The following is a 16,940-nucleotide window of genomic DNA, read 5'->3' on the forward strand; positions in this document are numbered from 1 at the left end:
AAATACACTGGCAAGATCTGAACTGAATTCCCATGAGGCTACAGTGTGACTATTCATATGCTTTGTTGCAAATATTAATGTGGTTGATTACTGAGTGCTAACCAGACTCTGCTAGTAGTTATTACAAAATATATGGTATATGTATACTGCTTTAAAAAAAAAAAAAAAATCCAAAAAAACTTGAAATTTCAAGCCCTTATATAGGTAGAAATAACAGAGTATAGTTCTAGGGCAACATTTCACTTATTCATTTTTCCAACATGTACTCAATGCATTCCACTTGCCAGCCACTCTTGGGCTGCAACAAAATTGCCTAAGGGGTTCAGGACTATATTCCCTACGCTGTACCTTTTATCCCCATGAGGGAATTTTTATGTTTATTTTTATTTATTTATTTATTTTTTAAAAGATCTTTTTAATTTATTTATTTGAGAGAGAGGATGAGAGGAGAGAGCGAGCACATGAGAGGGGGGAGGGTCAGAGGGAGAAGCAGACTCCCCGCCGAGCAGGGAGCCCGATGTGGGACTTGATCCAGGGACTCCAGGATCATGACCTGAGCCAAAGGCAGTCGCTTAACCAACTGAGCCACCCAGGCGCCCTGGGAATTTTTATGTTTAAAAAGCCATCCAGGCTTCTGGTTCAAGAAAACAGGCTGCTATTTTCATCACTCCCTCTCAATACCCTATTAAAATTATAGTAAAAAAATAAAAAGAGGAGCACAAGTGACTTCAATAGATTTCTAGAAGACGTAGAGTGGATGCATGAGAGCTGAAGGATGGGAGTGAAGTAGTGGCAGCCTCCACAGAATCTACACGGAGCCGGGAGTGGAGGAGGGCCCCTCGTGTGCCCATCAGAACTTGGGACCTTCGAGTACTTCCCAGAGCGGGAAAGAGGCAGGGTTGAAACAAGGGAACTCACTCGCTCTGGATGAGTCTGTCTTCCCAACCTCCAGGTCAAGGATGAGAGGGTTCTTCTCCAAAACAATCGAAGAAACTGAAATATTCTGAAGTAGCTTCTAGTATATATTATCTTCTCTCTCTAACTTAAAAGTTCTCTGAAGGTGAGGACCTCATTCATTTCCCTCGAACTTCTGGACATAGAATAGGTTCTGACAGAAAAGCTCTTTGGGGGGAAAAAAGTGAAAAAAAAAAACCTTAAATAAAATAAAATAAAATAAAATAGGGGTGCCTGAATGGCTCAGATGGTTAAGTGTCTGCCTTTGGCTCAAGTCATGATCCCAGGGTCCTGGGATGGAGCCCCACATCAGGCTTCCTGCTCAGTGGGGAGCCTGCTTCTCTCTCTCCCCCTTGCTCGTGGCTCTCTCTCAAATAAATAAAATCTTTTTTAAAAAATGGAAAAAAAATAAAATAAAATTGAGCTGCTGGGAAAGGGAAGAAGATCTTAATAACTAAATATATTATCCCTTAATCCACTCAAAATAAACTGATTTACTAAATACGGAGAGAAAAAAATCTGATGAAAGCAGACACCATAAGGTAAATGTCGTATTTATCCTTACATATGTGCCATCCATATTGTACTTTTAAATATTAATTCTGCTATTCTAATGAGTAATTAATACCTCTAAATTATATTCTAATAACATATTTTGCATATTAAGAGGCACTAGTATTGTCCAAAGAGTAATGTCAGAACTTACATTTCTGAACTTAGCTGTCCATGAATCCATATGATCAAGAAGTTGTCTATTCATAGTCACTCTTGCCCAAACCTATTAAAAAATGTTTAAAATGAACAATCAGTGAGGAAAAATCCTGCCAGAAATTAGTCATTTTCCTCCACTCTCAAAAATATGTGGAAAAAGATATCTGAAAAACATCACAAACAATGACATTGATCTAATTAATATATAATTTTCTTACTTCCCACTTGGTTGCTATTCATGCACAGACACATCTTTAGAATTCCTTACATTGGTATGTTTAAAAAACATTCTTGCTTTTATGAACAAAATAAAAATCTTTTTTTTTGAACAAAATAAAAATCTTATATTTGGTATTAAACTGATGAAGTTACAGTTGAATGTTCTAATCCAAGTGTATTTTATATTTTTTTAAAGATTTATTTATTTGAAAGAGACAGCAGGGGGAGGGGCAAAGGGAGAGGGGATAGAGAGAGAGAGAAGCAGACTCCCCACTGAGTGCGGAGCCCGATGTGGGGCTCGATCACAGGACCCTGGGATCATGACTTGAGCCAAAGGCAGACACTTAACCTGAGCCAAAATCATCGGTTGGAGACTTAACTGACTGAGCCACCCAGGCACCCCAAATCCAGTGTATTTTAAAAGCAAGAGTCTTATATATTAAGTACAAATGGATACTTGAGCTACCTTTTTATAAATGAATGCAGAAAAATGTTTTAGGCAGGATGGTAATGTCAACTATGTGTTATAAAGAATAAAACATACAATATAATTCAGCTTTAGGTACACTAAGTTACATAGGAGCTTCTCCACTATTTAATGTGTGCCAGATTTATGTTTCTAGCCAGTAAAAGTGAAGATTACAGGGGTGCCTGGGTGTCTCAGTGGGTTAAGCATCTGCCTTTGGCTCAGGTCATGATCTCAGGGTCCTGCAATTGAGCCCCCCGTTGGGCTCCCTGCTCAGTGGAGAGTCTGCCTCTCTCTCTCTCTCCCTCTGCCCTTCCCCCCTGCATGTGCTTTCTCTCTTTCTCAAATAAATAAAATCTTAAAAAAAAAAAAAGTGAAGATTACAGAAAAAAAAATGTTCCAGAAGTATTGGACTTTCTAACAATCTGCAATCAAAAATATTAAGGCATTTTTATTTTCCACTTACCTCCTCTGCAGCTTGTTTAGAACTGAGATCAGCTTCATCTTTGTTAGCACAGGGGGCCTGAGACCTACAGGCAAGTTGATACTGAAACTTCTTTAAAGTTTGTGCATAATCTCCCATAGAACGATTGTAGTTCCAGAAAGTAGGACTGGTGGAAGGCGAGGTAGAGTCTGGACTCCCTACAATGATGAATTTAAAGAGCATCAGTGTGCGCTGTAATAATTTTGACATCCAGATTTAGCTCACGAACGCTGGGTATCAAGTCACCTAGGTAAGGGCAATCAAGGAAGACAAAGCCCCATGGGACTCTTCTCCTCCTTCCTCCCTGACATTGTCTTTTCTTTAGAGAACATATTTTAGCCTTTGCTAAAAATTAAAAAGAACATTTTCTGAACAATATCATGTTAAGAATTCTAAATGGCTGAAATGTTTATTTTTGTTGTAAAATTAAGCTTGTTTCGTTCTCTAAGATTTTCGAATGATTCAGCAAGAAACAAAGAAAAGACACATTTCTTCAGGAAAGAAATAGCCTAAGGAAGTTCCCTGCTTGAATTTTTAGTAGCTTTCTGAATGGGACAACTACAGTCTTCTATTAATAAACTACTCTTTGGGTCAGCAGCTACGCTCGCTATTCCCTGTACTGCACTGCGTTCTCTTTATAACCTGTAATAACTCCTGTGTTGTATTAAAAGAGATTGCCGATTACACTTCTAAATTTATACATTTACTCCCAGGAAATGTTAATAATTACATATGGGGACTTAATCTTGCAGGGGCTTCTACCAGACTACTTATCACACTTAAAGGTTATAGTTTGTCTTTTTACCCAAACAGAATTTGAGCTCCTTGAAGGCAGGAAGTATTATTTTCCCCGAGCATCCCTATGAAGGGCTGCTGCGGCTGCTCTGGAGAATTCTGTAGGCTTTGGGAAACCTATCAGCTTGGATTTCACTGCCCAAGTGGGAACTGGTAATAAGGATATAGGCCCAGGAGATGTAGAGTTGGATTGAGACCCTTCTCCTACCTCTATCTCCTGTACCCAGCAGAGGGCCAGGAACTTCAAGGGCCACATTTTTGGTAGATAAGAAAAAAATCTGTCCACTGGCACCAGGATATAACAAGGAAATTTGTCTGTTTTAGGTGGTACAGGGATTTAAAAATTATCCATTTTTTGTATGGGTTTAGAATACCCATTTATACTACCTGTGAAGTCCAGGAACCTCCTAGCCCAGAAATTACCTAAGTTAGTTCAAGGTCAGTGATACTCCTTAGGCACTTGGCAGAGGCAAATATAAAACTGCTAGGAGGAGACAAGGCTTCTCTCCAGCTTTCCCAGGATAGAAAAGCACAGATAAATAAAACCCTACTGCAGATGAGGTTACCAAAAACAAACAAAAAAACACATAAATCACAAGAGGAAACAGGGTTCCAAGCAAAGGAATCAACAAGACGAAAATGTCAGTATTTAATCTACAAGAACTTTAGATAACTGAACTACTGGACAGAAGCTTTTATTTATTTATTTATTTATTTATTTATTTATTTATTTATTTATTTATTATTTTTTAAAGATTTTATTTATTTATTTGACAGAGAGAGACACAGCGAGAGAGGGAAAACAAGAAGGGGGAGTGGGAGAGGGAGAAGCAGGCTTCCTGCGGAGCAGGAAGCCCAATGCGGGGCTCGATCCCAGGACCCTGGGATCATGACCTGAGCCGAAGGCAGACGCTTAACGACTGAGCCACCCAGGCGCCCCTGGACAGCAGCTTTTAAAAAGTTATGTTTAAAGTGATTGAGAGGGGAGCCTGGGTGGCTCAGTCGTTAAGCGTCTGCCTTCGGCTCAGGTCATGATCCCAGGATCGAGCCCCGCATCGGGCTCCCTGCATCGGGCTCCCTGCTTGGCAGGAAGCCTGCTTCTCCCTCTCCCACTCCCCCTGCTTGTGCTCCCTCTCTCGCTGTGTCTCTCTCTGTCAAATAAATAAATAAAATTTTAAAAAAATAAAAGTGATTGAGACAGGAAAAAGAACTGAAAACATAAGAACAAAACAGGATACTCCCAAAACAAATCATGCATATTTGAAAGAGAACCAAGTAAAACCTTGAAAACTGGAAGAAAAAAAAACCCACCCACAACAAATTAAAAAACTCAGTGAGTTAAACAGCAAGTTAGACACTGCTTACTGAAGGAAGAACCAACCATCAGTGCCAACTGGCTAAAACAAACAAACTGTGGGGTGAGGGGTAAAACAGAAGAATGCCAAACTACTAAATGTGGAAGAAATGAAAGTATTAGAAAGTCTCCACTTTGAGGGGCGCCTGGGTGGCTCAGTCGTTAGGCGTCTGCCTTCGGCTCAGGTTATGATCCCAGGATTCTGGGATCGAGAAACGCATCGGGCTCCCTGCTCGGCAGGAAGCCTGCTTCTCCCTCTCCCACTCCCCCTGCTTGTGTTCCGTCTCTCACTCTTGCTGTCTTTCAAATAAATAAATTAAAAAAAAAATAGAAAGTCTCCACTTTGCAACCACCACTGCATTAACTCATTTGGGAGAGGACCATCAATGGATGCTAAAACCACTCGGTAAAAGGTGACTAGGGAAACAGGATTCACAAGATGCAAAGTATCACACTACAGATTATTTATTAATTACAAAAGGGAAAGCCAAGGTTGCCATCATTTTGACCAAGTGATCCAATTTAATGTTACCAATAAAGGGACAAAATGGTACAGGGATGTGTTTCCTGATATATGGTGAAAGGAGCACACCACCACCTAAGTTGTATTCTTGCCAAAAAATTGTATTTAAACCAATTCTAATCTAATAATGAAAAATGACCACACGAATCCAAATTTGCAAAACAACTAGGCTGACCTCTTCAAATGTAAATGTCATGATCCTGCATCAGTTAAAAAAAAAAAAAAAGGCTACAAAGGCCATTATTGGGTCAACGGGAAGAAATGTGATTATGGGTAATATTAGTATCTTAAATATGATAATTATGTTGTAGTTAGAAAGGAAAATGTTCATGTTCTTAGGAGATGTGTGCAAACTAATGAAGGATGAAGTGGCCAGTCAGCAAAAAAATGTGTGAGAAAAAGTAAATGTGAGTGCCTGGTTTCTTATTATTGGAGAAAGGAGTTACAAATATGAAAAGGGAGGAGGCTGGAATAAACCCTGTATAGTTGGATTGGAATTGGAGGTATTAGTATGAACTCATGGTTTTTAATATATATAGATGGACAGATACAGAAATATATATAGGTGTGTGTGTGTGTGTGTGTGTGCGCGCACATGCGCATATATTCCTAGCTGTCCTTTGAGAGGACCCAGAGTAATGATGTCCCATAATCACTGACATATCCAGTGCCCGGACATTAATTTCTAAATATCATTCTCCACTAAAAGCAATCATGGCCCCTTGGAAAAACAGACTGACTCCAGAGTTAGTTAACCAGGGAAAGTACAAGAGGAGCCTGAAATATCTTTTGGTGCTAGAAAGTAAAACAAAACAACAACAAACAAACAAAACAGAAGCCAGAGGATCCCACTAGCCAAATCTGAGACCATCTAGCCAACAAAATAAATGACATGACCGGGGAGAAGAAAAAGTTCTATCTCACAACAGAATGCCAACAAATAAATGTAAAAGGTGGCTGCATGACAATGTGAATGTACTTAACACCACTGAATTATATACACTTAGGAATGGTTAAAATGGTAAATATTATGCATATTTTATCACAAAAGACGTCTGAAAATGTTAAAGGGAATAATAAAGAAGGAATGCTGGAATTAGAAAGCCACTATGAGAACCAACATAGTAACAATCAATTTTGAAAAGAAACTTAAAAGGATGTTAAAGCTACTAAGTCAAATATGATGAGGAAGAGGATACTTACACAGCCTCAAAGCAGCTCTTTACAAAAATACTTATTATTTACAAATTAATTTATACAAAATACTAAATTACCTAAAACCTACAGGTAATGAATTAGAAGTATAGGGATGGACATAAATATACCAGGCAAACACTAACCAAAAGAAAATTAGTTCAGCTGTGTTAATATCAGAGAAAATACTCTCGAAGGCAAAAAGCTTAAGAGATAAAGATAAAAGGAATAATTGACCATAATGATATTAACAATCCTGAATTTATATGCACTTAGCATAATTTCCTACATATTTAGCAAATTTGACAGAATTACAAGAAGACATTTAATGGAAGACAATCAGTGGGAGCTTTTAATGGACTTTCTTACTAACTAATAGATCAAGTGGATGAAGATTAATAATACAGACTTTAAGAACACCTTCAAGAAGTTTGGTTCAATGAACAAATATGGAGCCCAGTATTTAGAGACTATGCATTATTTTCAATATACTGAGAACCATTTATTTATTTTTTATTTTTTTTAAGATTTTATTTATTTATTTGACAGAGAGAGAGAGAGAGACAGTGAAAGGGAACACAAGCAGGGGGAGTGGGAGAGGGAGAAGCAGGCTTCCCACTGAGCAGGGAGCCCGATGTGGGACTCGATCCCAGGACCCTGGGATCATAACCTGAGCCAAAGGCAGACGCTTAACAACTGAGCCACCCAGGCGCCCCTACTGAGAACCATTTATAAAAAGTGATCACACAGCAGGCCTAAATCCAAGTCTTAAGAAATACCAAAGATGGGGCGCCTGGGTGGCTCAGTTGGTTAAGCGACTGCCTTCGGCTCAGGTCATGATCCTGGAGTCCCAGGATCGAGTCCCGCATCGGGCTCCCTGCTCAGCAGGGAGTCTGCTTCTCCCTCTGCTTCTCCCCCCTCTCATGTTCTCTCTCTCTGTCTCATTCTCTCTCTCAAATAAATAAAAAAAAAGAAATACCAAAGAATTGACAGGGTACAGTTCACAATCTCTAGCTGTAGCACAATTCACTTAGGGGAAAAATAAAAGATAACCAAGCCTTCATTTCATATGTTGGAAATGAAAAGCAACACCAATCACTAATACTTCTTCTAAGCAATAATAACAACACTTCTAAATAACTCCAAAGGATCAAAGAAGAAAAAAAACGGAACCCAGAAAATATCTCAATAAGACAAAGATTTGTAGAGGGAACAACCTAGGTTGTTTTTTGCATTATACTCTATAATTTTCAGTAAACTTGAAATATTTCAAAATTTAACAAGAAGAAAAAGTATGCATCAACAAATAAGAATATTGATTTGTTTCTTTGACGTTTCTGGCACTTTCAGGCAAAATGAAATTAAAAATCAATGGAGAGATTTCAAGTGACACAAAGAGCCATGGTCCAATAACTGACTTCCTCATTGTGGTCATGCTTTAGCACCTAATGTGCTTTCTGTGAAAGTTCCCGAGGGGAAAAAATCATTACTTGGCTCAATAACCTAATTTGGTTTCAAATAATTGACTTTGTTATAATCAAATCCACTCCAAATAGATTAAGATTTGCTAACACTGTTTCCCAAAGTAAACCAAAGACAAGTTCAAAAATGTTCTGAAAAACAGCAGCACTTCTAGAGTAAATCCGTTCTCTCTCCGCCACACCAATCTTTCCAAGGACCAAAGGAGACAACTATCACTTCAATAAGCTTTGCTATGCACTGCTGTAAAAACATTTGATAGCCTCAACTTTTAAATAGAAAGTGTAACTTACATTATATGAAAAAGCTTTCAATCTTAATGTGGATGAAAAGTTCAAGATCTCTCGGTTCAGCTATATTTTACTTCTTAAATTTGGTGAGCTTAATTCTAACTATACAAAATATAAAAACAAAATGTATTTCTCTCCTAGGCTATACAAGGTATATTAGTAAAAAAGAAACATTTATGGACAGGTATCAAAATACTGAACATAGTGAGTTACGGATAATGTCAAGTAACACCAAAAATAGGTACATTAGATCTAACTAAAAATATATATACGTACCCAGCTTAACTCTATGCTGTTTCTCTTCTTCACTTCTAAGAAAAGTATCCAAAGTTCGTAGGTCTGTCATGTAGTCTTCTTTGTCAGTAGGGGAATTATAGACGGTGGGTGAAGACCGGTAGCGAGACCTCAATCCACTGCTCTCCGCTGCTCCAACAGTAGCAGGGTACGGAGAAGCAGCAGAGGGACTACAGCTTGCCAACTATACAAAATAAAAGAACTTCTTCTTTACTGAAATTTATTTCTGTTTTGGTTTTTGACTTTCAAAAAGTACTTAGAATGGCCAAAATCCAGAACCATGACAATACTGAATGTTGGTGAGGATGTGGACCAACAGGAACCCTCATTCACGGCTGGCGGGAATGCAAAACGTATACGTAGCCACTTTGGAAGACAGTCGGCAGTTTCTTACAAAACTGAACTACACTTAGCATGTGATCTAGCAATTGTGCTCCTTGGTATTTACCCAAAGGAGTTGAAAACTTATGTCTACACAAAAACCCGCATACAGATGTTTACAGCAGCTTTATTTGTAACTGGCAAAACCTGGAACCAATGAAGACATCCTTCAGTAGGTGAATGGGTAAATAAACTGTGGTACAGCTGGACAAGGGAGTATTAATCAGCATAAAACGAAATGAAATATGGGCACCTTGGTGGTTCAGTTGGTTAAGCATCCAACTCTTGATTTCGGCCCAGATCATGATCTCCAGGCCATGAGATCAAGTCCCACAGAGCCAAGTCAGCTCCAGGCTGGGCATGGAGTCTGCTTAAGAGTCTCTCTGTCCCTCACCCTCATCCCTTCGCTGCCCACTCCACCTCCCCACTCGTGCACGAGCATTCTCTTTCAAAAAAGAAAAAAAGAAGTGACCCATCAAAGCCATGAAAAGACATGGAAGAAACTTAAATGCACATAACTAACTGAAAGAAGCCGATCTGAAAATGCTACACACTGTATGATTCCAATTATATGATATTCTGGAAAAGGCAAAACTATGGAGAAAGTAAAAAGATCAGCAGTTGCCAGGGACTGGGGAGGATGAATAGGTAGGGCACAAAAGGTTTTTAGGGCAATGAAATTACCCTGTTATACCATACAATAATGGTGGATACGTGTTACCATATATTTGTCCAAACCCACAGAATGCACACCACTGAGAGTGAGCCCTAAAGTAAACTATGGCCTCTGGGTGATAATGATGTTCCAATGTAGTTTCATCAATTGTAACAAATGTACCACTCTGGTGGGGGATTTTGATAGCTGGGGGGAGGCTATGCCTGTGTGGGGGCAAAAGGTATACAACATGTCTCTGTACCTTCCTCTCAGTTTTGCTACAAACCTAAAACTATTCTAAAAAAAAGTCTGTTTTTTAAAAAAGCAATATATGCATGTTTTAAAAAATGTAAAGTTTGAAGAAAGTAAGTCATACTCTTAACTCCACAACCTAGAGATAATACAATCCCCTTTCATATTTTATGTTCAAATCTTTAAATGTACACAGCTATATCAGTATATTTCTCCTTTTACATAATTGAGATAATACTGTTTAGCTTTATAACTTCATTTTTTTAATTTTAATTTTTTAAAGATTTATTTATTTTAGAGATGAAGACAGAGCGTGTGAGCATGTGCATGCGGGAGCAGGGGTGGGTGGCAAAGGGTAGTGGAAGAGGGACAGGGAGAGAATCTCAAGCAGACTCCCAAGCAGAAACCAACTGAGCACCCCAAGTGTCCCCTCACTGTTCTTTTTAAAATTAAAATTTTCCTATAAAAATCCTTTATAAATATTCTTACTGGCTGTGTAATATTTCATTGTACAAATATACCATAATTTATTTTTATATTCTCTTATTCTAGACATTTGAACTGTCTACATAATTTTTGGCCACTGTAAATAATGTTATGATTAACATCTTTGTACATAAATCTTAATTTCTGAGGATGCCCTTCAGGAGATTACTAGAACATAAATGACTGGGTCAAAGCATATGAACATTTAAATACGTATTCCCATTCCCATTCTATTAAATGAAAATGTTATACTAAGTACAATTCAGAAGAAAGTTGATAGAAGGACCTATTTTGGTATATATCCATCAGCATTACTACTTTAAAACGTTTATTTGATATAGAAGAATTTTTAAAAATTTACATTTAGCTTGTGTTTCCTTATACTTACGAAGTTAAACACTTTAAAAATACAATTACTGGTCACTGTATTACCTATTTTATTAAATATCTACTCCAGTACATCGATAATTATTTTTACTGGGGTTTCATTATCAGTTTATATTAGCTTGCCTTAAATCAAGGATTAAAAAATCTTTTAGTTTAATGCTGATTTAAAATAAAAATGTTAATCCTCTTCCACATTGATTTCTCTTATGGGCGTGGAGCCTATTTAAAAAAAAATCCTTACATATGCTATGATGATATTTGGGCTAAATAAACCATATTGGGCTAATAAACCATTGACTGGTTTATTCTTACTCAAGGGGCATATTTTATGCACAATATATATTACCTTATTTATTTTTATATTACCTTATCTTATCCTCTCAATAATAGGTAAATATTACTGCTGTACTAATTGTGGACATGAGAGGTTAGGTTAACCCACTCAAGATCCTACCAGGATTTCAATCCAGTTTTCTGACTATAGAATTTAGGCTTTTAATATGTTTTACTGGATCAGAATTAGCTGTCCATACACTCGAAGAATGTGGGTAACTACTGAAGATGGGTAACAGGTATGTTTGAAAACTTCAATAATCAAAAGTTTAAAAGTAACTGGTTTCTTGAAAATTTAAAAGAACTCAGAAGCAAAATTTCAGGGCTCTAATATATTCTGCAGATATATTTGATTAAAATTTTTCTTCTGTATTTATTTAGGTTTTCTACTTAGTCAATCTTGGCATTTCTTCCCTAGAAAAATAATTACTCTATTTCATTAACTTTTCCAAGGTAGTAATTTGGTTCAACAAATACTTATATAGCATCTATATTCCATACACTGGGCTAAGAAAACAAAGATGAATAAAAAACACAATCCTGTACTTGAGGTTACAATCTAGTAGAAAAAGATAATTAAACAATGTTACTAACTTTATGTAAAGAGTTATTTAGTACAGATTAGTAATAGTTTCTAGGAAATAAAAATAACTTACTTATTCAAGAGTAAACTATGGTATTTCCACTAGATGAGTATTAAGTAGCCATTAAACAGAAATTATGTTTGGGTGGTAAGACTATGAGTGATTTTTCTTTTCTCATGAAAATAAAAGCTATTTTTACAAGTCATATTTACCTATGGGTTATGAATTATCACTATATACACATTTCCTTATAATATTTAACTTGAACAAAATGTTCTAAATTCTACTACTTGCCAAAATTATTATCAGGTAACCAGTAGTATGGAATTTCATTACAAAGAAATATTATATAAAGAGTAAGGGGCAGTGTGTTGATTTCATTTCCAGACATCCCTCATTTAACTAGCAGCTATAGAGATGTTAGTCTAACTAGAGAGAGCATCTGAAAATGTGACCATCCCCCCCCGCCTTTTAAATGATTTTTTAAAAAGATTTTATTTATTTGACACAGAGAGAGAGAGAGAGAGAGCACAAGCAGGCGGAGTGGCAGGCAGAGGGAGAGGGAGAAGCAGACTCCCCGCTGAACAGGGAGCCCTATGTGGGGCTTGATCCCAGGACCGCGGGATCATGACCTGAGCCAAAGGCAGACACTTAACCAAATGAGCCACTCAGGCACCCCTGATTTTTTTTAAGTAACCTCTACACACAACATGGGGCTCGCACACACAACTGCGAGATGAAGAGCTGCACGCTCTACTGACTGAGTCAGCCAGGCGCCCCTGACCATCTCTTTAATGCTCCTTTTATGTTCTTATGCTTCAGGCAGGAGTCATACTTTCAAATTTGTCAATGTTGCTTCTATCAAGTCCAAAAATGAGAACTATATCCCACTTTACTGTGGGAGTTGGAATGAAGGTTTCTATTCATCCGTTTTGAAAGGGGTGTCCATCCTCAAGAGTCCAACTACACAACTCTTTTTAGCTTAGGAGGTAATCCAACATGATGAAAGCATTAATATTTTATTTATTTATTTAGTTTTGTTTTTTTTTTTAAAGATTTTATTTATTTGTAAGAGAGAGCGAGTGAGCACACGCACAAGCGGGGGACCGGCAGGCAGAGGGAGAAGCAGGATCCCCGCCAAGCAAGGAGCCCTAAGCTGGACTTGATCCCAGAGCCCTGGGATCACGACCTGAATGAAGGCGGAAACTTAACCGACTGAGCCACCCACGTGTCCCAGAAAGCATTAAAATTGTATAAGGATATACAAAAGTTTCACATAAACAAGCAAAGAAAGAGGGCAAACATGAATTTAAAAACTAAAGGAAAAAATTATCATAGTCTCAACTGGTCTGAAAAACCCTGCAGAAAGATCCTAGATGGTGGGGCACCTAGGTGGCTCAGTCGTTAAGCGTCTGCCTTCGGCTCAGGTCATGATCCCAGGGTCCTGGGATCAAGCCCCGCATCGGGCTCCCTGCTCGGCGGGAAGCCTGCTTCTCCCTCTCCCACTCCCCCTGCTTGTGTTCCCTCTCTCGCTGTGTCTCTCTCTGTCAAATAAATAAATAAAATCTTAAAAAAAAAAAAAAAAAAGATCCTAGATGGTGACCCTCAGAGTCCATTATCTTTGCGAAAGCTAATTTTTTTTCTTTCATTTTAGGATGTAGTATAAAGAACTTCTGACTAGGTATCAGGATCTGGGTTCTGTTCTTGGCTCTTAAACGGGCAATTTGGGCAAGTCAATTATCCATTGTTCCTCAGTTCTCTCAGTGAGAAGATGAGGAGTTTTGACTCATTAGCTGATTTTCAAGGTAGCTCCCCATACTAAAATAATGTGACTGGCCAAGAAAAAGGATTCATTACCTTATTATAACCACTGACGGGAGAGTAAGTCACTCCAGGGCTATAGGAACCGCTGCCCCCTGATGACAGACCTTGCAGCTGAGGGCTATATCCAGTTATACAGCTGGTGGTGAACTTGGGGCTGGTACTGGGTGAACGAGATGGGCTATAACTCAACACACTCTGACCCTGAATTGAAGGAGAAGGTGGAGAGGGAGGGATCTGGGTTGCTGCCAGATCATGTGGAGGAGTAGTCTGTACAACTAGAAGGAAGGAAAGAATAAATAAATAAACAAACAAATAAATAAATGAGTGAGTGAGTGAGTGAATAAAAGATGTGTGTGCATGTATAAATAAAATTTCTACAAAAACAGACTTAATGAACTGAATCTTTTTCAAGAAAAGAGAAAGTAATAGGGTGACTGGGTTGTTAAATTACATAACGTATTATAACCTAAGGACACAAAGTAGTTGTTTACCATTTCCACAGATTTTAAAGTAAGAGATTAGCTTCAATGCCGTAAGAGTTAGTCATTTAATTTTAATTGTAATTAAGCAAAGGAACAAACTTTCATGAGGCTGTTGAATATTATTTCCATTCAGTTTATACAAATAGGAATGATAATCATTGGTCTTAAGACAATTTATTATACACTTGCTTAATATAGTTGAACCAGATGGCCTTAGAAGTCCCTTCCAGCTCAGTCTATAAAAAGGGCAAATTAAATTGAGAAAGATTTATTGCCAACCTTTCCCCCACCTTTGCAAAAGATATAAAACACTTACCAGCTGTTTTCAACCCTAAAAGTGTTTGCTGTCCAGGGCTAACAACCAGACTTGTTGGTGCCACAGTGTATTTGAAATATCTCCAAAAATCAAATAAGGCGTTTAGGCTGAAGAGGGATGCAAGGGCAAGCTCTGGAAAAGAACAATATTTTTATTTTTTTAAAAGGGGATTAGACCATCTAAAGGGGGGAACAAAAACTCTTCATATTTCAGCAAGTTAACAACAAAATTGAAAACTATCTTCTTATTCCTCATAATAGTTACCATTTAATGAATGTCTACTATATACAGTGTTTATTACATAAATGTTTATTATAGGACATTTACTAGTGAATTTCAAAGTATTATCGGGGCACCTGGCTGGCCCAGTTGGTAGGTAGAGAATGTGACTCAATCTCAGGGTTGTGAGTTCGAGTCCCACATTGGGTATAGAGATTACTTAAAAACAAAAAATCTTAAAAAAAAAATATCATCACTAATCCTTACAACCTTGTACAATAAACATTTTCACCTTCACTTGACTAGAGAAGTCAAGTGACTTTTGCAAGAACACACAGCTGGTTATTGAACCCATGATTACACCTCAGGTATGCAGATTCCAAAACTCCTTGCCATACCACCTCCCTATCACAGACTCCAGGTTAATGTGTATATTAGACTATGGAATTCACTCCAATGGCCATAAAGACTCTTCATACACCAGGACTACTGAAGAGCAGAGTGAAGCAGACAGAGGAAGTAACAAGGAAACTGAGGAAGGCATCAATGGAATAGAAATCTGGTTGTTCTTGAAAGGAGCAATGGTAGGGAAGTAGGGAAGGCATTTCAGAGAGAATAACAAATACAAATCACCACCACCAAACATTGTTTTTCATCACAGAACTCCAATGATTACCTGGAATTGTACTGTTTGTTTCCTCTACTAGAAAGTTCCTTCTACGAGAGCAGGGACCTTGTTCCCTTCCTGCTGTATTCCCAGTTTTTGGAACACAGTACACACTCGAATATTTATGGAATGCAGGAATGAATACTAAATTGAATTAAATATGAATGCAGTTTTTCATTGGTAGTAAATCTAAATCAGAGTAAAAATTAATTACTTACCAATATACCAGAGGGGCCAGTATGTCACATTATAATATGAACTAATCAATTTTCCAGTCCTGAAAAAATTAGACAGGCTTTTCAAAGTCTTAAAAAAACACGAAAAACAAACAACAACAACAACAAACACCCCAAATCCAAACACCAAAACCTGTGGAACCAACCATTGGCTTCTTTAAGTTTCACTTTTTTTTGGCTAATTAACTTACATTTCAGTATATATCATTCCAGCCATAGATACATTTAGGAGTCCCCAGGCTAAAACTACTTTCTTAGCTTCTGTTTCTTTTCTCATCTTGATGGTTCTGTCAATGAGGGAAGCACTAGGATTTGTCTCCCCTTGCATCTATTAAAAAATAAAAAGCACGGGAATTAATGAAAACAAAAACAAAAAAAACACTTCTCCATTTAAGAAACTTGTGTCCTTTATAACAGTAACTAAAAACTGCACATTTCCCCTTATCTTTAAAATGTCTTTCCAAAACTCTTTACATTTTACTATTATTATATGAAAAGGGAACGCTAAATTATAAGTTTATTGGCACCATACTGTAATCAACAGAGTACTGGCTCAGCACTTCAGAGAACAATACTTCCAATGAATAAAAATGTCTTATTTTGTATTTAAAGGATGGTGATTATATCTACAATTATCCTGTATTGTGCTTTTGGAATATGTCACAAGGATTAGCCCAAGGGCTAATTTAAGAAACTCAAAATACCAAGCTTTGGGAGAAAATATTCCGTATTAGTTATAAGCCATTAAAGACTCCTCTTACATCTTCACGCAGAAGCCATTAACTGCCTACCATCGTAAACAACTCTGCACTCGGGACTGTCGCACGCCAGAGACCCCTCTTTTGTGTTGCTGATTAAGTGTAAGATTTTAAGTTTTGTAAGGGTGAACACTCATGGTGTGAAGGGGACGAGACCGACTGGGGAGTGTGCAGTTTGGGTCCTCATGGGATTTATATTTCCTTTGTTTCGCTAGGCCTCATCTCAGACAAACCAAGACTCTCCCGTATCTAGAGTCGTATTCAGACAGTACAGACCAGCACCCTTCGCGCCTCCCAGTCCGCGAGTCAAAACTTCCCAGTCCCGCGAGCTTCCCTCCCTGGGTCTCCCAGCACAAACTTTGGCAACCCCTATTGCTTCTTTCGTCCTTCCACTACAGGTGTTGGGACGCCTGGCCACACCCCCCGTTGGCTGAACCCTCGGCAGATCCACAGTCTCGGAAATCCCACGGCACGCGTGGACTCCACGTCTAGGAAGCACAAAGATGACCCCCAGCACGCACCGTGTTCTTCGGCCGGAAGCCGCTGGCTCGCGCCACTCTCTACTGCACATGCGCGAAGCCAAGAGCGAAGGAGAAG

The 16,940-nt window shown here is 38.2% G+C and overlaps 1 protein-coding gene across 3 annotated transcripts in view; it reads right to left on the reverse strand.

Annotated features, from left to right (window-relative positions):
• Positions 1-16,940, reverse strand: part of TMEM209 (transmembrane protein 209) — a 31,183-nt gene extending 14,243 nt beyond the window's left edge. The window contains exons 1-8 of one of the 3 annotated variants that reach the window (XM_035021110.1): positions 16,865-16,940; positions 15,777-15,913; positions 15,568-15,626; positions 14,464-14,595; positions 13,699-13,940; positions 8,746-8,947; positions 2,817-2,992; positions 1,661-1,732 (exon numbers count right to left, since the gene is read on the reverse strand). In XM_035021110.1, coding sequence (XP_034877001.1) covers positions 1,661-1,732; positions 2,817-2,992; positions 8,746-8,947; positions 13,699-13,940; positions 14,464-14,595; positions 15,568-15,626; positions 15,777-15,913 — 1,020 coding nt within the window. In that variant the 5' untranslated portion in view covers positions 16,865-16,940. The other 2 variants (XM_035021112.1, XM_035021111.1) reach the window with 2 other exon arrangements.

The sequence above is a fragment of the Mirounga leonina genome, unplaced genomic scaffold, assembly GCF_011800145.1.
Source record: "Mirounga leonina isolate KUSES-001 unplaced genomic scaffold, KU_Mleo_1.0 Mir_174, whole genome shotgun sequence".
NCBI classification, from domain to species: domain Eukaryota; kingdom Metazoa; phylum Chordata; class Mammalia; order Carnivora; family Phocidae; genus Mirounga; species Mirounga leonina.